The sequence below is a fragment of the Zalophus californianus genome, chromosome 7 (genome assembly GCF_009762305.2).
Source record: "Zalophus californianus isolate mZalCal1 chromosome 7, mZalCal1.pri.v2, whole genome shotgun sequence".
Taxonomy (NCBI): domain Eukaryota; kingdom Metazoa; phylum Chordata; class Mammalia; order Carnivora; family Otariidae; genus Zalophus; species Zalophus californianus.
In genome coordinates this window covers 45,144,674-45,167,003 of record NC_045601.1, presented here as the reverse complement: position 1 = coordinate 45,167,003, position 22,330 = coordinate 45,144,674, and the positions used below count along the sequence as shown (strand labels likewise).

Genomic DNA, 22,330 nt, shown 5'->3' with positions numbered 1-22,330 from the left:
AAGAAGGATCTTAGGTTGGAAATAACATTCATTTCGGAAATGCTTATAAATATTGTGCCCTATTTTCAAATCAAATGTAAATTTGTTCTGATTACAGTGTTTGGAGCCATAAGCACGTTTAGATAGAGATTATCTGGTCCAGTTTCTTTTCTGTATAAATGAACAAACTGAGGGCTGAGGGGGGTGACAGCATTTCACACCATGGGTCAGAACGCTGTGTCTTGATATCCAGCCCATCACTCCTTCCCATGCTACTCATCAGCCTTCTCCATTCTTAAGAAAGTGACTAAGATAATGTCATCAGGATGAGGCTGTATTGCTTTCACAGAGAAGGCAGGGCAATGTCCCAGGAAATGTGGTCAGTAGGCTGAGTTCCCAAAGTATGTGACCTTTAGAGCTCGAGGCACCCAGCAGTTAAGTATGCCACCTCATATGTTACAAAGGTGGCAATCAGCAGCATGGCCTTCCACCTTTCCCCTCCTCTTTGAAGAGTGGATGGTTCCCTCCAGTTTCTCCAGCTGCCTACCTAGGTAACTATTTGACAACTTGTACTTTGAGATATCTTCTTTTAGACACCTACTGTTGGGATTTTCCTTCTGATAAAATAACTCTGCCTAAGGTTTCGGGCCTACTACCAGAGGTGAAAAAGGATCTTTGTTTCTCTTCAACTTGTTGGTATGGTCGCTTTAATTTAACACTTTATTTTAAATGTACAGATACAGGCTATTTTTCTAGATACAGTAACTGTGTAGTAGTAGAGTAATTACACTGCTTACCGAAAGGCTGTTTTAAAACATCCATTCCTAAAAAAAATTACAGGCAGTGCCTTGCAAGAACCTCTCTCTCAAATACTCAGGGGCAAAGCTATAGATAGATAGAAAGATAGATAGATAGATAGATAGATACATATGAGGACTTCAAATTTATTTTGCCACTGAGTACCCGCAAAGAAAAAGAAAGCTACAGGGTAAAAATATGTGTTCATTTTGAACCATTTCAGAATCATTGTCTTAAAATATTTACAAAATCAACAGATATTATTAAGGTCAAGGCCAGATTCTGAGCACACATACATTTGGAGAAAGAATTAGCTATGCTTAGGAGTATGGGCATTAGTTTACTAATATGGGAAGAAGTTTCCTTGGTGAAAGCCCACTTTGAGACCTGAATTTTCACTTTGATTTATTACATGGTCATATTTAGCTGGTTTTCATTCCAAATTATCTGGACAACTGCCAAATTTCTACTTTGATTCACTGTGTGGCAATATTCTGCATGAGACATATAAAATTATGTATTATTCTTTAAATCCTACATTACAAATTTTAAAAAAAATTTTAGAAATCTTAGGTAATGTTACAGGTTAGATTATTTTACAACTTGATTGGTTCATGCATCTTGTGAAGAAATATGAAAAAAATAATATCAGCCACTGAAATTTAAATTTTATAGTCAACAACCAGACTTTTACTTTAAAATATAATGTCCAGTATTTATAGTATAGAGTTAAGAACAAAAATAAAAAATATAGTCAGCTTTGGGTCTGCTTAAGTGTCCTGATGCACCTTCAAATATCATACTATGTGTTGTACTTGAAGCATAGCTAAACCTAATTTATTTATGTCATCATGGAAATCTGCTTAAAAATCAGTCACAACAACCAATGAAATTAAGACAGTCAATGCCAGTCTAGCAGTCTGTGCTAAAAATTCTTCCACACATGCCACGAGAAACTCCCTATGAGGGAATTTCTAAGAAGCTGTTTCAAGACCTCTTGAAGCATGTGACAGGACGTCACACTCAGATGGATATCCTCACCTTCTGTCTCTTATTGCTGTGGTGTCCTTTTAACCCCTTTAGCATCCTGCTGAAATGAAGTTTATAAACAGAAGTTTGGGAATGGATCAACACCAATACCGTCAAATATCTAAGTCACCAATTCAAATCCTTCAGTCTACTTCCACCTTCTGAATCTGCAAATTCCTCTATGTCCCTGTATGTCACAAAAGAAGTTTCAGTTATGTTAGCTTCTAGGATATCCCCAGATTGTGTGTCTTTAAAAAATAATTTTTTTCACTATAATCACTATACCAATTAGAATGACTTTTCCAGGCAAGTTAAGATGAAAACTTCTCCCTATTAAGAAATAATTGATATGTGCTCTGACTTAACTCTTTGTGTCCAAGTCAAAAGCAGAGAATGCAAATTTCCTTCTCTTACTCTCTTATAAAAACATAGCAAGCCAAAATATTTCACACACGCCTATTCCAAATCTCTCTTCTTGCCATTTGTACATTATCATTTTGAAAGGTTTGAATCATATGAGTTTGTGTAATGATATCTTTATACTACGCATTTCATAGAGACTCATTAAAAAGAACTTACTTCTAAAAGATGAATGTGGTATTAAATATATTTCTCAATCTTGGAACTGACCATTAACATCAATAAGAAGTTAAGAGAAAACTAAATTCAGAACGTTGTGATGATTTCACCTAAACTGAAGGTGACTTGTATGTAACATGAAAATAGTTTTTAAAATATGAAAGAGGAAAAGTTTAATATATAGTAATTAAATATATGTCAATAGTTACAAAGTAGTCTCCTCTATTCATTAAGATAGACCATGAAGGGTTTTTACTTGAAGACATTAAGAGCTATTCTAAGTCTGTATGAAAATAATGGAATTTAGGGGCATCTGGGTGGCTCGGGAGGTTAAGCATCTGCCTCCCGCTCAGATCATGATCCCAGGGTCCTAGGATTGAGTCCCACATCAGGCTCTTAAAAAAAAAAAAAAAAAGAATTGAATTCTCTTCTCTTTGGTTTTTCACTAAGTCCAACTGGAATTCCTCTACTTAGCTTTTAGGTGAGCTTTCAGCTTTTCTCTTTTTCTTTTTCTTTTTTTAAATAAAATCACCATTTGGATTCCCCATTAGTCACCAGAGTACCATTGTTAAATAACACACGGTGCCCCCAAAACCTGACTTTTGCAGACATGTTTTCAACTAATATTATTAATATTTGGAATCCACAAAATCTTGTCAGTTACTCTCAAATTCCAAATATATCTCTGCTCTATAAAACAGGCCAGGTTGGGGTTAGGGGTTAAAACAATGTCTATGAGATTACCACTGTGTTCATCTCCTTTGGTTGGCAGCATAAGGCAACATAAAATGCCAACAGTCAATGATCCAAATAAATCATGGGTGAGGGAGGGCCTGGGCTGGCTGCAGGTCAGTTCTCCAAATTCGTCTATTCCTACATCCTTCCTTTAAAGTTGTTTCTTTGCCATTTTCAGAGTAAGATGCCACAGGTGGACAGAAAAACTCTGAAGGTATTGAAAATTAGCTTAGGAAAATGATAAATAACCCTCCTGAAGACAAAATAAAATATTTCATTGTGATATCTTGAAACATGTAATCATTCAAAAGTAATTAACTTCACTTGTTAACTTCAAGAATAAAGGCACCTTTTACTTTCACAGTTCTAGACGTTGTTAGAATTGCACACTAGAAAAAAAAATGGAACCCTAAAATGGGATACTAAAAGGAAATTTTGGCGGAATTAACTACTTTCATTTAGCAAATTCCCTCCTCGCAGCTCAATAAATTGCCATGAAGCTATCATAAAGTGGAATTCATTCTAAAAGAAGTTTTGATATTCCCTCTGTCCAATTAGGAAGTTAAAAGGCAATTAACTTAGCTGTCATGGTAATAGTTGACATTTCTGGGGATGTTGACACATTTGTCAGGGGAGCCAAATTCAGGGACATCTGTCTGGTGTGCAGTCTCTTCTAAAGTAACTGGGGGAAGGGGAGAGAGAGGAAGGAAGTGAGAGACTTTTCTCCCAATTTTCTGTAGTCCATTCCCAAGGCTCTGAATCAAAATCTCACTTCTCTGACGAGTTCAAGTCCTGGTGGTTTGTCACTTCTTTGATCAGTTCGTGTCCTGGTGGTTTGAATATCTGTGAGAGTACAGGAGGTAGAGGGGATTAAATTTGTTTTACTTTCTACTTCAGCTTATAATCAAGGCACAATCTCATCTGATTGAGAAATACCACCTTTGTGTAAATGACACCTTTCCAGATACACGGAAAATACTGACCTTGCTCCAATCAGTGGGCATATTGTAAAACTTCGGACTCTTCATTTTTCCTCCTTTACCTTGGACTTGGAGGGAGACAACTGTTTTCCTGCCTAGATTCAAATCAATGCTCACTGGCCCCAATTCCCTGTGTTGCTTTAAACTCCTGTGCGGCCAGTACCCTTACTTAGCTTGAGAAAGGTTTCAAAAAACTGGTTCAAGTAGAGGAGATTGAGAAATGTGAAAAGAAAGCAGACTTAGGCAACTGGCATCACCTTCTCTTCCTTGTCTTTGTTCGAAACGTGGGATGTCACCGCTCGTGTCATCCTTTTCAAACATAATTACCATTTTGCTGGGCCTCGCTGGATGCGGAGAGATTGTTATTTTCTCCTGAATTTGTGGGGAAAAAATCAAAGTTCCTTTGGTCCCATGGTCAAAGTCAAGTAAAAATATCAAAGTGAGTGGGTACAGGGGATAGGAGGTGGCTACTGCGAGGTGAGCAAGGACGAGAATTGAGCTGCTCAGCCCTCGCTAGGCGCGCGATCCGGCGCTCACGCCCCAGCGCCTTTACCCACGCAGTACTGCGGGCCTCCAGCCACGCCGCGGAGCCTGGGTAGCGCGGGGAAGAGCGCCCTGCGGCGAAGGACACTCAGTACCGGAGATGCTCTAGCTGGAGGAAGCCAAAGTAGAACCTGTGTCCACAGATAGACAGCAGGAACTGCGCAGAAGGGCAGAGTGTGACCCTCCGTGGTCGCGCCTACTGGCCGCGATCTGTCCTGGGCACCTCGGCTCCCGCTCAGACCTGACTCCGGGAACGAGGGCCGGCGGAGCCAGAACCTGGCGCGGGACAGGGCGGAGCGGCCCTCGGCAGCTAGCGCGCTCCTAGGCGGCGAGAAAGACTGGGACCTACACGCCCACCTCACGCCTCCAGGAGGGCACTTTGCGGCTCTTTGGATAAAGGTTCGCTCTTTAGCCTCCAGAGAAAACCAAGGCAATTGCTCTTCTCCGAAGCACCCTGGGCGGGAGGGTTGGGGTGGGGGCGGGAAGGATATTCTGCACTACCTGTGCGCCTAGATCGCCAAAGGATCTAGGGGCCTGCAGAGCTCAGCCACAAGGCAACCTGGCCCCTGAAAAGGCATGCGTAAAACTGGACTGAGTGGTGTCTTTATTTTTTTTTATTATTTTAATTTTCTTTAAAGTAGACATCGTACTTAAAGAAACTCTTCGATCGCTCGGGACAATTCACCATTTATAAACCGAACTGGAGACTTGGAGCCACTTCGCATTTATTATTCGGGCAAAACCAAAACCTCACCCCGGAAACAATTTGGCTTAAATATTCACGTTTTGAAGACAAATATTTCTTTAAGGGTGCATACAGCCTGGGAATCGATGTCAGACTTTTTTTTTTTTTTAATTGGGTAATAACTGGAGTTCGTAATGCACGCTGCCTCTTCCTTGGTTCTGGGCTCTCAATGTTCCCAAGCTCTGCCCCCACCTACCTCTCAAGTCAGGCCCACGCCCTTCCCACCACCTGACCCAGCCATACCGACAGTGTTGTCTTGATTCATCCCTAAACTTTGACTCCACTGTGACACCCTCCTCCCCAGGGGACTGTGTTGGGAGTGGGGAGTGCTTGGGGAAGAATGAAGAGCGTGGCCGGAAGCCCACCCGAGCCGGTAAAACTCTCAGGGCAGGAAAGAGAACAGCGATGCACGTTTCACAATTGAAATGCATCCTTTCAACTCTCTAAAATAAAGCAAAAAGTCCTGTCTGACTTCCTGCATTCCCTAGCATGACTCCTCTTGCAGTCAACAAGTCCTCGTCCCAAGAAGTTACCGCAACACTGAAGGACCCAGGCCGAGGAAACCCGGGGCTGCCGGGGGCTGGGTAGGGCCTCCTGGACTCCTCGAAAGCAACTCGCACCGGGAGGAGCCAGAGGCGGGGCGCGAACAGCGCCCACGGAGCGGGTTTGGGTGGGGGACTTCAAAGAGAAAGTGTCGGGATCGAACTCTAAAGAGGCAGAAGGGACCGACCCCGGAGAGCGGAACTGAAGTGTGGGAGCTGGCGGCGGGGGGGCTGGGTCAGAGGAGGTGCATCAGGTGCATCAGTCCTTACCGGCTTCGCTACTGTCATTTCTCCCCCAGAGGGAGCTCCTACGCGCCAGGCAGGAGTCTCCCGACTCCCTCGACTTCCTGTCTGAGGTGCCGCGGATCCCCCAGGGGATTCCTGGGGAGCGCGCTATCCCTGCCGGCACTCACCAGAAGCCGAGAGCAGATAATCTGCCCCACCTGGCCACCCCCGGACTCGCACACTCTCAACTCTCCAGTTTGAGGCCGGGGCTCTCCCACGGGACTTTTGCCACCACGCATCAAACTTCCTTCTCTCCCCAAGTGTGAGAACCCCCCACTTTCCCCGTCCTGCACTCCTCCCTCCCTCTCCCTTTTCTGTCTCTCTCTTGGTTTGCTTCTCTGTCCAGCATTAGCCTGGGAATCCTACTCCTCTTGGTGCGAAGCCTCAGGGCCCAGGCTCGGAGGCGCGCGATTCGCCGCACCCTTGGCTAGCAGCTCAAGGCGGGGGAGCTCGGGGAAACACGCCGGTAGCCCCTCGGGCCCAGTCCCTGGCTCCCCATTGGCCCCCCGGTCCCCGCCCCCTCCGCGGCCCGGAGTGGCGTCAGCACGCCAGTCCGGCGTGGGGTTTAAATGCCCACTAGCGGGAGCTCGGGCGCTTCTATCCCGGAGCGTGGTCCGGGCTCAAAGTGCCGGGGTGGGAGGGGAGCCTGAGAGCGGGATCCCGAGCCGCTGAGCGCGCTGCCCACCGCTCCGCCGCCGATGACTCGGGAGCTCGGGTCCAAGCGCCGCCCATGCAGAATCACTGCGCTCCACCGACCCGGAGTTGATGAAAAAACACTTAGCCGTCTCCGCTGCGGGGAGCCATGAGCTGTCTGGATGTTATGTACCAAGTCTATGGTCCTCCCCAGCCTTACTTTGCAGCCGCCTACACCCCCTACCACCAGGTACGTGTCTCCTCCGGGCCGGGACCTTGGAGACGGGTGGCGCGCCCCCGCTTGCCGAAGCACCGCCTGTACCCCGAGGTCCGGGACACCTCCGCACCGGTCCGGGGCGTCCTGCCAGCGGCGGGAGCCCGGAGGATGCGGGGATTGCCGGCGCTGCCAAACGGTAGGTTGAGCTAACCCCTTTAGCTTGTCCACTTGCTCTCTCGGGAAGGCAGCTAAGCCCGCTAATGCGTGCCCCGTCCTTCCGGGGAACCATCACACGAGGATCGCGCCAGCGATCTGTCGGACTCCAGATTCTTCGGTGCGGGTGAGGGGAGATGCGAGCAAAGCTCACGCAGGGAAAACCAAACTTTGGTCTCAAAGGTGAGAGTGACAAGAGAACAAAAGCAAAGACCTGTCTCTGTCTTTCTGCCTAAAACACAAAGACCTGCGTTCTCATCTCTGCAAGCTTATCTAAGGAGTGACTTTTTCCCGTTTCAATTCTCAAGGGATCAGGCCAATTAATTCCGGAACCAGAGAATTCGTTACAAAGAGAACCGCGTGAAGGCGTGGGTTTGATAATCTTTGCAAAATTCTAGGGATTATTATTGGGGTGCAATTGACCTGGCGGATGCGAGCTTCAGAGATAATATTTCGCCTTTCTAGAGCCTGAGTGGCTGCATCGGGCTATCCTGCGGTCCACAAGCCCACCTGTAAGAAGACCACTTAACCCCGTTCGGGCAAACTCTTGAAGTTTCGTTTAATTATTCCAATTTCTCTCTTCTCCGGGCGGAGTCTGGTCGATCAGTTTTTCTTTCCACGTCCTCAGCTGATATTGTAGAAACTGAAGACTGTAGTCCAGTCAAAGAATAAGATCACACACCCAGGGGGCTGTAGGAGTCAGGAGCAGGTTCCAAAGTGAGGGCCTGGACTCCTGTTCAAGAGAGACTGAAATACTTCCGGACCGCTGGTCCAAGTTTTTGCCAATTTTGATTGCAAATTCAGAATGTCCGTTCGAAAATTTCCGGATGAATTAATGATGGAAGGAGTAGGTTTTGCTTTTCTCCTTCTACCTCCCCTCCCCTTTTAAATTTTCCATCTAAGAGTTTGTTTAGTCTCACAAAGTTAATTTGGGGAATCACCAGAGTCCCTCATTATAAGCCAAGCGGGAATGTGGTAGAAGTGGTCATTCTACTAAGTAACTACAGTCTTTTGGCTTCAGGGTCTGAGATGACTCCTTCCCAGGTTGGCACTATTGCAAAGAAGAGAGAGGGGTTGGTTTTCTGTCTGTTTGGTCCTTTCTCCTCCCTGATCCTGGACCAACCCAATCTATTCCATTAAGTTCTCTGTTCATTTTTGTATGATCAGCCTGCTTCAAGGCCATCTCTGCCTGCATAAATGCGTTAACACGGCATTCAGTCTATTGCTCATTTCTAAGAGAATATTTCAGCAGCTACACTTGGTTTTTTAAAATCACTACCAGACAGCCACAATTTACCCATCCTCCTGGCCAAGATCTTCTTCTTCGGTTCCTTGTTATTACGTGTTTCCTCAATGTGCACAGAGATGGTGAGGGTCGAAATGCACACAGCCCTCTGGTTTTTCCTTACTCAAAAGAAGATCTCTTTAAAAACTGAGATAGACTTTTAAGTGGACAGTTTATGGGCGACCAAACAAATATCAGCTTGCATTTATTCATATCCATGTCGGAATGTTATTCCACATTTTTACCCCACATGATTCTTTCCTAGATGGAACTATATCTTACCTCTGTGGCGGTTTTTCCTCTACATTCCTGGCTGCATGGAGTGGGTTTTGGCATTTTCACGCTCTATCAGGACGATGCTTGAATCTTGCATCTTGTGCATCTGCCCTGGATTCTTAGGCAGGGGACAGTCAGGCTCTAACTGGACTTGGGTGCCCTTCATCCTTGGAGCCTGATTTTAAAAATATATCTGCCCCGAATCTGGGTCTGTGGCTCAACTCAGCTCATAGCCTGGCATCTTCTGGGACTTTTCCCCTGACATCTTCAGAGAGCTTTCCCTGGGGTCTGGCAGGAATTCTGGGGAGCCAGAGACACCAAGCAGGGCAGTCTGCCTCTCAAGGAGCTCACGCGTGTTACTGAGCACAGGGCTTAGGCCTGGATGCCAGTTTTCCCCTGGATACCTTAGGAATCTGACGGAGTGAGATGGGAACCCAGTTTGCCATCTCTTTTGAAATTGACCTCTCTGTTCTTTCTCTCTTGGAGCAGAAACTAGCCTATTACTCCAAGATGCAGGAAGCGCAAGAGTGCAACGCCAGCCCCAGCAACAGCACGGGCAGCGGCAGCTCCTTTTCCAGCCAAACTCCAGCCAGTATCAAAGAGGAAGAAGGCAGCCCAGAGAAAGAGCGCCCACCAGAGGCAGAGTACATCAACTCCCGCTGCGTCCTCTTTACCTATTTCCAGGGGGACATCAGCTCTGTGGTGGATGAGCACTTCAGTAGGGCCCTGAGCCAGCCTAGCAGCTATTCCCCAAGCTGTACAAGCAGCAAAGCACCCAGGAGCTCCGGGCCCTGGCGGGGTGAGTAAAGGGCTCGCTTCTAAGGGCAGATAGAGAGCCCTCTAGGCCTGGGGCCCCCCTACTGGGTTCAAAGAAAGGCAGCCAAAAGAATACTAGGTGTCAGAGAGGAGGTGAGGAGGGGCTTGTGGGGAGTGTAAGTAAAAGGAAGGAAGGAGAAACAATCTCTCCTTGAAGAGGCAGAGCAGAGCAGGGCAGTGACTTAGAAAAAACACTAGCCTTGGAATTGGGAGACCTGGATTTTCCTGCTGGCCCTACCACTTCCTAGCAATATGACCTTGGGCAAGTCTCTTAACCTCTTTGGGGTCACTCTATTTACTGGTCTCTAAAATTAGAATAATACTTGCCCTCTTAACTGTCACTGGAGATGGCTGTAGGACAAATATGAAAATGTATGTAAAAGTGCTGTGGGAGTGTGAGGTTTCAAACACTGTCCCAAGCCACGTGGAAGATCTTCACCTACAACAACCTCCAGGGCTCTTAGCAGTCCCTGAAAATTTGCCCAGAGGAGAAAGTCCTAGACCCCACCGGAAGCAAAACCTGCTGATGAATGTCTCTTAAAACCTATGTGTGCTTTTTGCCAGGCTTCAATTACTTAGGAAATCTTGAAGCAAAAAATGTCTTTCAGTAAGCAAGTACCAAAGAAATAAAAGTTTAGGTACAGCCAAAACATCTCTAGGGTTTCCCCCCCAAACACCCCCTCTTTATTGTTCTACCCTTCTCACAGAGCATTGCTTTATCTAGCCTGGGACAATGATTTATTGGCCAATCTCCCGTCTATTAGGAAATCTCAATCTCTTTTTATTCCCAGGCAAGGGTGGGGGTAACTATTTGGTAAGCTTTCTCACTAAATTTAATTTTTGATGTGTTGTACCAAGATGAGAAAGGAGGACTTTCTTGTGAAGGAAAAACGAATATAACATTTGGGGAGGGGGATGACAGCTCTCACCCTCCCTTTTTCTCTTAAGAGTATCTGACAGTTTGTGCAATCCTTGCCTAGATAAGATCTCAAATCATTAGTTTGGAATACAGAACATTTTTTTTAAGTCTCTCTTAGAATGCATTTTCAACACATGTTTAATTCTCTAGTATGTGGGGCAGATGCCTTCCCTAGAGGAGGTGCTGGATCAAGTCCCCTGGAATTAAATATCTTTCCTTCCCTCCGTTCCCACCAGGGACAACAAATTTGATCTAAATGCTGTTGTTCTCTTAAAAGGCTTCCCGGCACTAGGGGTCAACAGTGATACTGGCCATAAGAATTATTATTATTCCTGGCGTCCACACTTTAAGGAACAAATATTATTAAGTAAAACTTAAAAGATCTGTCCCTTTGCGTCCCTCTGCAAATAATACAACTGCCCTTTTAGTATGTCCAGTTTACTCTTTTGCTTGAGTTCTTGGAAAAAAATATTTGAAAGTAGGTTTCTAGAAAGGAGGCTAATAATAGCAAGACTTTGAAATATGTCGATGGACTTCCAGTCTATCGGAGGCCTTGGAGGGGCACATTTTCTGGAGCTGGGGAGGCTGAAACGCGAGAGGGGCTCGTGAAATCGCTAGGCTGCTGACCAAGAGTGGGAAGAGGTATCTTTAGCTTGGGGCGAGGCTGCGGGCTGGGACCGGGAGGCCGAGTCTACCCCGAGGCCGCCGAGGCAGCGCAGCCTCGAGTCGGAGGGAGCTCCCTGCGCCGCAAAACTGGAACGAAAGGGAGTGTCTCTCCTCTCTTCCTCTCCCAGTCTAGTCTGTCCTGGGGTTTCCGCACTGAAGACGCGTCTGCAAATTCCGAGGAAGCGGCCCTCCTTCCCGAAGGGTTTCCCCCATTTTGCGGTGCCTCAACCTCGAATTCGCAGGCTGCAGCCCCCTCAGAAAGGCGCCGCCCCCGAGGCCCGGCTGTAGGTCCGCTCCCCGCCGCGGCTTGCCAGCCCTTTGCCCGCCAGGCGCGTTCAGCTTTCCCGCCGCGCGGGGTTGGCGCTTCCACCTCCCCCGCGGTGACGCGCTCTTTTCCTTTCCTCCCCTCCGCCTCGCCGGCCTGCAGACGCCTCCTTCCCGATGAGCCAGCGCAGCTTCCCCGCCTCCTTCTGGAACAGCGCGTACCAGGCACCGGTGCCCGCGCCTCTGGGCAGCCCGCTGGCCGCCGCGCACTCGGAGCTGCCCTTCGCTGCCGCCGACCCCTACTCGCCGGCCGCGCTGCACAGCCACCTGCACCAGGGCGCGGCCGAGCCCTGGCACCACGCGCACCCGCACCACGCGCACCCACACCACCCCTACGCGCTGGGCAGCGCCCTCGGCGCCCAGGCCGCCCCCTACCCGCGGCCTGCTGCCGTGCACGAGGTCTACGCGCCGCACTTCGACCCGCGCTACGGGCCGCTGCTGATGCCCGCAGCCTCCGGGCGCCCGGCCCGCCTCGCGCCCGCCCCGGCGCCAGCGCCGGGCAGCCCGCCCTGCGAGCTCTCCGCCAAGGGCGAGCCCACCGGCGCCGCGTGGGCCGCGCCCGGGGGACCCTTCGCCAGCCCCGCGGGGGATGTGGCCCAGGGTCTGGGACTCAGCGTGGACTCAGGTAAGCGGGAGAGGGAGCTTGGCCTCCCCGGGCCCCTCCTGCCCTGTGTCCGACCCTGGGCTGAGCCCCGGATCCCCCTTAGTTCTCCTTGGAGACCCCAGTGACGTTGTGGCCCAGAGGTCTGCATGGCAGGGTTGTGCTTCAGCAGACAGATGACCCAGTGTCATCGGTGTGGGCAGAATGAGAAAGAAGGACACTGCCCTAACCTGGCTGGTAGATATAAAAGGGGCTTTTTTTCAAATGTAAATAAATAAACAAATAAGTAAATAATTTGTTGAAAAGGTTCTAGCTCTGCGCTGTTCAATTCTGTAACCGCTAGCCGCATGTACTTGTTGAGCACTTGAAATGTGGCTAGGACGAATTGGGATGTGCTGTACGCGCATAATACGCACTGGATTTCAAAACTGTGTACAAAGAAAAAATGTAAAATTCATCTCACTAATATTTTTATGTTGATTGCATGTTGGAATACTTTCGACACATTGCATATTGAACATATTGGGTTAAATAAAATATATTACTAAGATTAATTCTCATCTGGTTCTTTTTACTTTTTTCCAATGTGGCTGCTAGAATATTTAGAATTATGCCGGTGGCTCCCATTGTGTTTTTATTGGACAGCGCTGATCTAGAGGACCTAGAGCTAAGAATGTAGTTCAAAATCTTCTACAGCTTGGGCGGAGGATATTGTCTCTTAGTGACAATTATAAGGAAAGAAAAATGTGCTTCTGATATCAACCTAATTGCGAAATTAAATAGGTCTCTTAAAATGTAAAACTTAAAGAGAATGTGATTTCCATGACTATATTAAGTTTCTGGTTCAGTGAGTTGAATTTGAAAGGTACATTCTTCTGCTCCCTTTATTTTTAGGGCATAACCAAAAAATGGTTATATTATAAATGCAATCATTGGCTTGTGGTCTTGCCCACGCACCCTTCCTTCAGGTGAAGATTTGACATTTCTGTTTGCTTTGCTTTTACTTTCATTCATGCCCTTTAAATGAATTCTGTGACATTCACAATAAAACAGTGGTGTTTGTCTTTCTCTTTCCTTAAATACCTGTGCCTTCCCACCCCCAACCCCTTCTCTCTCCCTCTGTTTCTCTTCTCCCTCTCTCCCTCTCTCTTTCTTTTGTTTTCTCTCTGTTTTCAGGTTTACAGGCTCAGGACAAAGGCAAGGATCTGTACCGGTTTTAGACAGCCAAACTTGTTCCCTGTAGGTCTCTGCATAGAGCAATTGCTGACTCTCAGAGCTGAAATCGAGTGGGTTTGTAATGGCTTCTGATCTTGGTTTGCAGCTCGTCGTTATTCCCTCTGTGGTGCATCCCTCCTGAGCTGATCAGATGACCCCGGGTTTCCCCTTCCCTTTCCCTTCCGACCAGCCACGGAGGCTCAGCATCTGGGCCTCTCACTTCATGGATGACGACGTGGGGGAAGGCAGAGACTTCAAACATCTCCACGTGTTGGGAAAACCAAAACATACAGCTACAGAAATTTTGTCTAACAATAATTCCTTCTGCGGAAAGAGCAGATCCAAAGACTCTGAATCATGTTTAATGACTCTTGGGCAAATCACTGGAAATAACCAGCAGTGAGCTCACTTAGATATGATGTCATAAGTTTTCTTGGAAAGAGGAGGGGAAAAAAAGACATTTTGGTGTGAATATTTTTTATGCTGATGTGAATTATATCATTAAGTAGTGTGACCATAGCACTACTGATGTCAGTATCCTCACATTTAAAATGTATTTGTATTTGCATCGAAGACTGTGGTAGGGAAGTAAAAGAGGCCAACTCGCAATGCCTTCTTCCTCACCTCATGGCCTCCAGCTCCCTTCGTGCCCACTCCTTCTCTGCAACACCCACTCCAGACACAAAGACACACTCTTTTCCTTTGGACTGTGAACATGGAAGCCTCAGCCTAAATGTGAGTGGCAAGTGGCTTCTCTGGAGCCACCTGCCCAAGTCTTGCTGAAATGCAGCTGTTGTAGGACAACTGTTGAAAACTCCAGAAATACATCGACCAAGGTGGCGCTTCCCAGTGTTTGGCACAACAATTGCAATTGCACTGGATCTATTTTGTATGTGTGTGTGTGTGTGTGTGTGTAGATATATATCATATTTTTTACAAGGAACATTCTACAATGAAAGAAGAAGCCCTTCTCTGCCTTCTCTCCCACAAATTCCGTCTCTCCTTCCATCCTCCTCTGGATGGAAAAAAAAAAGGCAAGAAACCCCAACTGTCTCCGTGAAGAAGAACCAGGAATCGCCACAAGGGGAAGAAATGTCCACAGAGTCTCTAATACCTCGAATATTCCTCTCAGTCTCTGTGGTTGCAATTTGGTCACTTTCGTTTTGGCACAGGGGAAGGGGTCTGTGCGTGGGCAAAGCTGAAGGTGATGAGGAAGAAGAAATGAACAGTAAAGATGTCTCTTTACTACAGGGTCGCTGTGTTATTTCATAAAAAGAAAATAAATGTCTTAGTCCTTCCCGAGTAGAATAAAATAATTTATAGTAGTACAATCTGTTGTCAGTAACCAATATTACTTTATGTATATAGTGCTGTTTGTTTTTCCAAAGTGTTTGCCATTCTGTGAAACCCATTAACCCTTTTCACTTGACATCAACCCCAGGATTGAGAAGTTAGGTATCCCACCTCTGTTTCACAAATGAGAAAACCGTGGCCTGCAGAAGCCCAGGCTTACTGGACGGCATTCACTGGGTTGAAGGTAGAGATGCTACGGAAAGCACCACCTGGGCACCATTCAGTGAGGCACACGTTTATTATTCTCCAGGAGAGAATTATTATTACTTCTTCGATTCTAGACTCTTAAGACAGTAGTCAGTTAAAAAGTGTTTTTTGAAATATTGGTGATATTACAGTTTAGGAAGCTAGGCTAAGAAAACAAACCTACCACTAGCCGCCCCCCCCCCGAAAAAAAAGAAAGAAAGAGGAAAGAGAGAGGTTAATTATTAAGAAATGAGTGGTCTTTTCTCTTAATTTTCTCTTGATGCTAAAATTGTGTTCATTCACTAAAGTGCCCGAAAGAAATATTCTGTGTTATTATCAAATTGCCCTTCTAGATTGTTAAAGCATAAAAATATTAGCTCAAATCTTGACCTCCGTTAGAACATGAGGAACAAATACAATTTATCTTGGATAATAGTCTGAAGAGTTGGGGGCAGTAAGGGACCTTACTCAGAGTATGGCTTAGCAGAGGTACCCATCCCCTCGTTCTGTCATCTTGGCCGCTGTGAAGTAGATTATGATCATTTCAAGAACCTATTACTGGTTTTGCTTCTATGGAAGGTACTTGATTATGCTGCATCAGATGTGATAGCACTCACAACAACTGATGTTAATTATTCATCAGGCGCTGGTCGGAGGGCTTCATATGCAGGTTAACTCATTTAAGTCTGACAGCAAGTCTATGTGTATTTATGATGGTGATCCCCTTCTTACCCATGAGATAACTGAGGCTCACAGAGGAGAAATCATTTGCCCAGTCACCCAGCCAGTAAGTGGCAGAGCCAGGATGCCAACCCAGGCAGCCTGGGTGCAAGAGACCGCACTGTCACCCACTGCACAGGCAGCTTGTGATTTGTCTTGGGTGGCTCGACTTCTGATTTGTCTTGGGTGGCTCGACTCTGGGTTTACTTTCTCCTCCATGGCAGATGAAGAAGGAAGGGGAAAGAGGCAGGGCACCAAAGATTGACATACCACAGACCTTATGGAATCCCTGGTCCCAAAGGAACTATCATAGGACATTTTTACACCTCTTCATCAAATGATACTATCTATAGACCATTCAGTCAGATGCAGATTTCCATTCTTCTCCAGGAGGAAATTATTATTGCTTCTCTTATTAATTCATTTCAGTATTTAGCAGACATCCCTGCCCTGAAGCTCTTCACACCCAACCCGACCGAGTCGTGTAAAGAGTTAGCCTGAGGTTTGGACATTGAGGCAATAACTAAAATTAACTCTGGACTTCTCTGCGGATTTTTTTAATCCATGTTCCATTGGCACGGATCACTAGTATATACAAGCCTAAATAAAATGCATTAAGTCCCAGCTCGCTTTTGAGAATTTGCCGTTGAGGAAGAAAGCACGTGGTGCATTCTTTGCTGGACACTGTCTCCAAACAATCCCCACCGGAAGGGACTCTGCCCATGCTCCACTGCGTTAGCACCCACAGGATCTCTGCTTGGAACCCAGAGGGAGCATTTGCCCAGCCACAAGGTTCTGATTACTGAAGCCTCTCCCCTGAGCTGCATCTGACCTGAATATCAGGTTGCTGGTGAGGAGACTCATTCACTGGAACTGGCCTTTGGGGCAGTCCTGACCAGACCATCCAGACTGCTGAGCCGGGCTCCAGTGACCTGGCACACAGGACACTCAGATGACAGCATTTCCCTCCATGTTAGACGTTCCCCAAGTAGAAATGCAAGACGACATAGAACTATAATGATCCTGTCTGTGTCATAAGAGCATCAGAGAGAAGTTGGGTGAATTAAAAATCCTAACAGACGTGCTTTAGGCGCACCAAATTCATGCAAAATATTAATTCCCTTGTCTTGCTAATATTCATGAAATGGTGCAGATTAGAGAAGGCCCCGGTCATTGATTAAAGGACATTCAAGGGAATGAAGGATGACACGGGGAAAGGCCAACATGACGTTTTCACACGTGTTCTACCTGGTTGGGGGGCTTGAGAGAAAGACAAGCTTCTCCTCTACTCATCCCTGCTGGCAGCGGTGGTCTCCCAGTGCAGTGTTCCCTGTGCACTTGGCCTCGATTGAGGGAGAGGTGATGAAAAGGGGAGAGACAGCTCTCCGCCACCAAGTAATCCTTCTGCCGATTGCCCTCTGGCTGAGAACTCAGTCACCCAACTTCAGGGAACTCTATCTGTTCTACTCCTTTAGTTTAAAAGGAGTTGCCATCCTGTCTCATTTCCCCCTTTGAAGTTCTATTTCAACATGTGGCAAATTCTAGCAATGACTTAAGATTGATTTGGGCCTGGATAGGAAGGAGGGCAGAGGTGGTGGAGGTTAGGACTTAGATCCCTTGACTGCAAGCTTCTCTTGCCACTCTTTCTGGGTAAGTACTGCTCTTTCTGTGCCCTTTTTATCAGAGGAAACAAGTCTTAAGATCAATTTAACCTCCAATTTGCTCAGAATCATAAACCCTGGGTTTATGTGTGGTCACCCATACCCTTTCTATCAAAAGAAACGGGATTTTTTTTTTAACACTTAGTGATTGATCACTTTGGGGTTGGAGGAGATAAAAAAAATAAGAGACAAACTGCTTTTCATATAAATGCTATTTCTATAAATTGCATTTTAAATGTAATTCCTATGGTGTCAAAACATGAAAGGAAACTTGAAAGATATTTGAAAAGACTTTAAAATTAAATGAAACAAAAAAAATAAGATTCCTTTATAAAATTGCCTTAACACTCTGTTGACAAGATGCCTGCAAATAATTTACATTTTGATCATACTTATCAAAGTCCATACTCCATATATTCCATTTTCCTTGCAAGATTTTTAGGATTTATTATTATTCATTATCTATTACATAATCCTAAAATCTGGAGTAAAGGAATAAATGTCCTGAAGGCAGTATCATTATTAGACCTTCTGTTTGTACATAACTGAAGTTTTGACATTTTCACAAGCAATGGGATTAAGCAAACGTAAATTTCACATTTCCTCAACACCACGTTTCCCTTATCTCTCATGAATAAATGAAACTCTAATAATATAAATATGGTACCCTCACAATATGGAATCTATCTACAGATCTCTCTCTCTCTCTCTCTCTCTCTCTCTGTTGCAGGCCTAAAGGGAAATCAGAGACACCGTGCCCTCAGACAGGCACAGACAGAAATGATTATTCTCACTTGACAGACCAACTGTACTGCTCTTTCCTTGTATTTCACTCCAGCCCCAGAGGGCTGGATCAGGAAAGAGACACTTGATAGCTGCTGGTTCCGTGGTTGAAATATTTGTGAAGTTAACGCATAATCTGAAAGCAGAAGCTAATAAATTATAGGGTGCTAATTGGAGCTGGAGTGGAGCTGTCAATCATGCTATCCTAAACACAGGGAGACCACCCTCATACCCTAAAAAGGCAAAGCAGCCTTCAGGAACAGCCCCCAGTTGTTTCCAGCCTTGACCTGCACTCCAGCAGAAACATCGAGCCCAGGCAGAGTGACCTCCGGCGGAGTCAGCAGAGGTGGTTCTGCTAATCCAAGCTCACTTTAAGAAGAGAGACAGATTCTCTTTTAGGGGGAAAGAGCAGAATATTTTTACTAAAGAATTACTGTTTTGAGAAACATATTGTTTACAGAAATACATATATCAAATTTACTGGAATAATTATTACTTTGGTAAAACATTACCCTTTATTTGGAATTTTTCACTTTACAAAACAGGTTTAACTCAACGAGAGAAAAATCTAAAGGTCTCCACTGTACTGTCATGTCTACCTCAGGTTACAGTATCTCTCAGAGTTTTCCAATGCACACTTACAGAACTAAGCTCCTCTAGAACAAAAATAAGATGTCCAAATTTCCATTCCCTTACTGGAATTCATTTATTTCCCTCTAAAAAAAGGAACAGCAGCATATTTCTTATTCCTGTGTTTTGTTCTTAAAAACTCCCAGTAATCTCTGATTCTATTTATCTCGCACTGTGTCAAATGGCGGACGTGATTTTGCTCAAACTATCCTCCTCTGTTCCATTTCCCATCAACGCTGTAATTATTACATACGTAATATGTAATTATTACATATGAGAAAATTTAGGTTAAGGGTAAACCCAACTTTTGGAAAACAAAACTAAAGAATTAAAATTTTTTTATTCCTAATCAATATTTGCATGACTCTCACGATCGAGTTAACTAGGCAGAAATTTTTAGCAGCATTTATTTATGGAGTATATGCTTTGATCTCTATGTGTATTTACAACTACTAAAATACTCTTATAATTTGGAAACTTCTTTAGCACACTTCAAATAAAAATAGTTCTCACTCAGGAAAAGCAAATTACATATCTTAAAATTCTGTACACACAATGGCTCAAAACAACAATCATAATTGATGGGAATGTCGTAAGTTTGTTTCTTTTCCGGCTAATTCTCATTGCTACAGCCTTGCCCTTATTTTCGGCAACTCTATAATTGGCCCTGTGCCAATAACAGCACTATCAAGAAATGGGATGGAAAACAAAAACATATATTTTGTTGTCATTGCTGTTTATTTTCACTACGTACAGTCTTATTTCTTTTTTCTTCATCTACCATATTTTACGCAATGTGTAACGCATCCCAGAAAATAACTGGACATTTTTTCATCTAGTATCATATGACTTTTTTTTAATATTGTACCTGCTTTTTTAATGGAAGTTTCTGGTATCTTCGGAAGCACTGCTGAAAAGTTCTGTATTATTAGTGTTATCCCACCTTGCTTGGTGGAGTGTGAAATCTTGTTTTTACTTCAGATAGTTTCTCCTCCATACCCAGAAACTGACAGAAAGGCATTGACAGACTTTTGGTAAGAAACACGGAGAACATAGCTTATGATATTTGTTCTTCCTTGTTCAAAGATCCCTAAAAACAATTTTTTTTGCTTGCACTTTTTTTTGTGGGATTTTACCTAATTTTAATACAAAGTTATTTTTATTACATACTTCATACATTTGAGGGTATAAGAAATATTTTTCTTGATCGCACAAAATTCTTCATGCAAAATACTTAAGTACAGCTCTCTAAGAACATTTCCACAGTGACTATAAGGTGAATAGAAAGCATTTTTCAAGTTTTCAAGTGGAAGTGTAGGGGAAAGCAGGATGAAAGGTGAATGAGATCCAGAGTTTGGTGACTTGGCAAGGCAAGGTCATCCAATTAACAGGTTGCAGAGGTATGGATAGGACCCAGGATTTTCTTGTCTAAAAATGCTGTAGATTAAGGTATTCAAGAAGAGGAAGAAAATCGAATTATAGTTGAGACCATTTTATACCAGAAAACAACTGTAGAAACTAACTTTTTAATTTTTCAAAACTCAATTAGGTGTGTGTATGGCCCATTGGTATCCAGCTGTAACGCCTGCCTGTTCCCGTATGTACCATGTTCCACCACAACCCCAGCTTCGGCACACTTGCTGGTGGCAGCCAGTTCTTTTTCACATAGAGTCACAAATTGGGAATAAAGTTCCAAGCCTTCTTCTTTTCCAGAGTTAGAGTGATACTGCATGTTTCTTCCTTTTACTCTCCCCCCAAGGGTGGTTTGAGGGATGATTAGAACATTGCCAGGGAGGTCCAATATAGACACGTGCTTACCATTTTCTGTTTCACTTAACTTCACATTTAACAGTGTATTAACCATTTTGGGAAGAAGTTCTTTATTAGCTCCCTTGAAAAAACACACGTAGATTACTAATCCTCTCTGAACCTCCACCCACTGGCTCTCGGCGTCTCCCTTGGCTGGACGTACTTGCAGCCTCGCGTGCAGGCACTGCTGCAGAAGCGCCCGGGCCTGAGGTATCCGGCCGCTCTCAGACATGGTTTGAACCCGCGTTGCAATCCGATTCGTTCCTGCTTGCACTTTTTTAAAGGAGTAAGAAAAGAGGCTAAGGAAATGTCAGATTTATACCCTGGGGGAAAACAACAGTGAAGGTGTATTCATCGGAATTGGTGAGAAGGAAAATTATTCACAATTTTAGACTTAACAGTTCCAAACTATGTAGTTAATTTTAAAAAATGGATAATACTGACACCTTCATCTTGCATTGATGTTTGAGATGTCTGGTTATTTGATGTTTAAGGAATGGTGTTATTATCAATAAGACTGAAAAATTTAAAAATCCACCGCTGGGATACTGCCGTCTCCCTTTTTTTGGCTTGAGATATAAATATAAAATGTTTGAAACTGAAAAAGAAACATAAACAATGCTTCCCAGTCATGAATCAGGCTGCAGGTTAATATGGGCTTTAGGTATTGCGAGAAAGAGAAGGTATAGGTACCACTGAATCTCCCTATGTTACGGAACAGCAATAAGGGCAATATGTTAAGTGTTAAAATAAAACAACAGTTTAATAATGTATAATTTTTCAGGTCCTAAAAGCCTATGACTAAGTTTTTAACTGCTATTTTAGAACACATATTTCACTTTTGTCACCTTTTTATTAGAGGTATTCTTAATGTGAACTCAATTACACACCCTTTATTCTTTTTCTCCTTAATATAAACAGAAAGGTTCTGAAAGTGATGGGATAGAAAATACTTTGTATGTTGTCTTTTCATTTTCTGATCTAGTTCTCGTGCTTTCTTGTCCCATATATCCACATCAATGCTCAGAATGAAGCTAGAGCTATCTAGTCTTGGTTTTCAGGAGGACATCAAACTCACCATCAGATGATTTCGGCTCAACAGCACACAATCTGGAAATTAACAGGGTGCCTAAACACAATTCTGGTTGGCTGTTCTTCTGGCTTAGAGCAGTCTGCAATGATTTTCTCATATTCTGCAGAAGGTTCTTTGTAAATTCCTACCTCCCGCTGTATTAGAAAACCTTCACTCTAACTACCCCGTTACCCGAATGTTATCTATTCTCCAAAGTCTAGCTTCAGCTCTGCCTCTTCCACGAAGCCTTGTCTCCACACAAGGCCCAGTGCACATTCTCGCCTTTATTGGGACTCTTACCACCTAAGGTCTGTGCCACTTACTTGGCATTGATGTTATAACCTCTTGGGACAAAAGTTCAGCATTTAAAAAAAAAAGTTCAGCATTTAAGAGGTTGCAATCACCCTAAAGATCATCCCATTCACCCTTGATTTATAATATTCTTTACCCCCTTAACTAGATACTAAATACATTGAGCAAGTACCACCAACGACTGTGAAAACACACACACAAAATATTGCATTAGTTTTTTATATTTTGTTATGTGCAAACCAATTTAAAAATATAAGTTGAGCTGCGGTTTGGGGTAAAAGTTAAAAAAAGGAAAACTGTCTGGAAGCCTGCTTCAGTAAAGAAAATCCTCTTATTAGAAGGAGTGAGGAGAGACTCTCCACCTGTAATGGGAGCCAGTGAGTGTCAAATATCGTCTTCGTGCACTTGCACCACACTCCTTGTG

The 22,330-nt window shown here is 44.6% G+C and overlaps 2 protein-coding genes across 6 annotated transcripts; one reads left to right on the top strand and one right to left on the bottom strand.

The window, feature by feature from the left end:
* Positions 1-6,709: 6,709 nt before the first annotated feature.
* VGLL2 (vestigial like family member 2) lies at positions 6,710-14,436 on the top strand. Of its 4 annotated transcripts, none has more exons than XM_027602576.2 (4): positions 6,710-7,098; positions 9,329-9,638; positions 11,668-12,189; positions 13,487-14,436. In XM_027602576.2, the coding sequence occupies exons 1-4, from the start codon at positions 7,018-7,020 to the stop codon at positions 13,525-13,527; spliced, it is 954 nt and encodes a 317-aa protein (XP_027458377.1). In that variant the 5' UTR covers positions 6,710-7,017; the 3' UTR covers positions 13,528-14,436. The 4 variants fall into 4 exon arrangements, with proteins under 4 accessions (XP_027458377.1, XP_027458374.1, XP_027458376.1 ...); XM_027602573.2 differs by having other exon boundaries at positions 6,710-7,261; XM_027602575.2 differs by lacking the exon at positions 13,487-14,436 and having other exon boundaries at positions 11,668-13,446.
* A 5,811-nt stretch (positions 14,437-20,247) lies between these two features.
* Positions 20,248-20,757, bottom strand: LOC113927642 (D-aminoacyl-tRNA deacylase 2-like). 2 transcript variants are annotated; one of them, XM_027603632.1, is made up of 2 exons: positions 20,686-20,757; positions 20,248-20,643 (listed from the first exon to the last, which is right to left on the bottom strand). In XM_027603632.1, exons 1-2 carry the CDS (start codon positions 20,752-20,754, stop codon positions 20,248-20,250), a joined length of 465 nt encoding a protein of 154 aa, XP_027459433.1. In that variant the 5' UTR covers positions 20,755-20,757. The 2 variants fall into 2 exon arrangements, with proteins under 2 accessions (XP_027459433.1, XP_027459432.1); XM_027603631.1 differs by having other exon boundaries at positions 20,248-20,754.
* Positions 20,758-22,330: the final 1,573 nt, after the last annotated feature.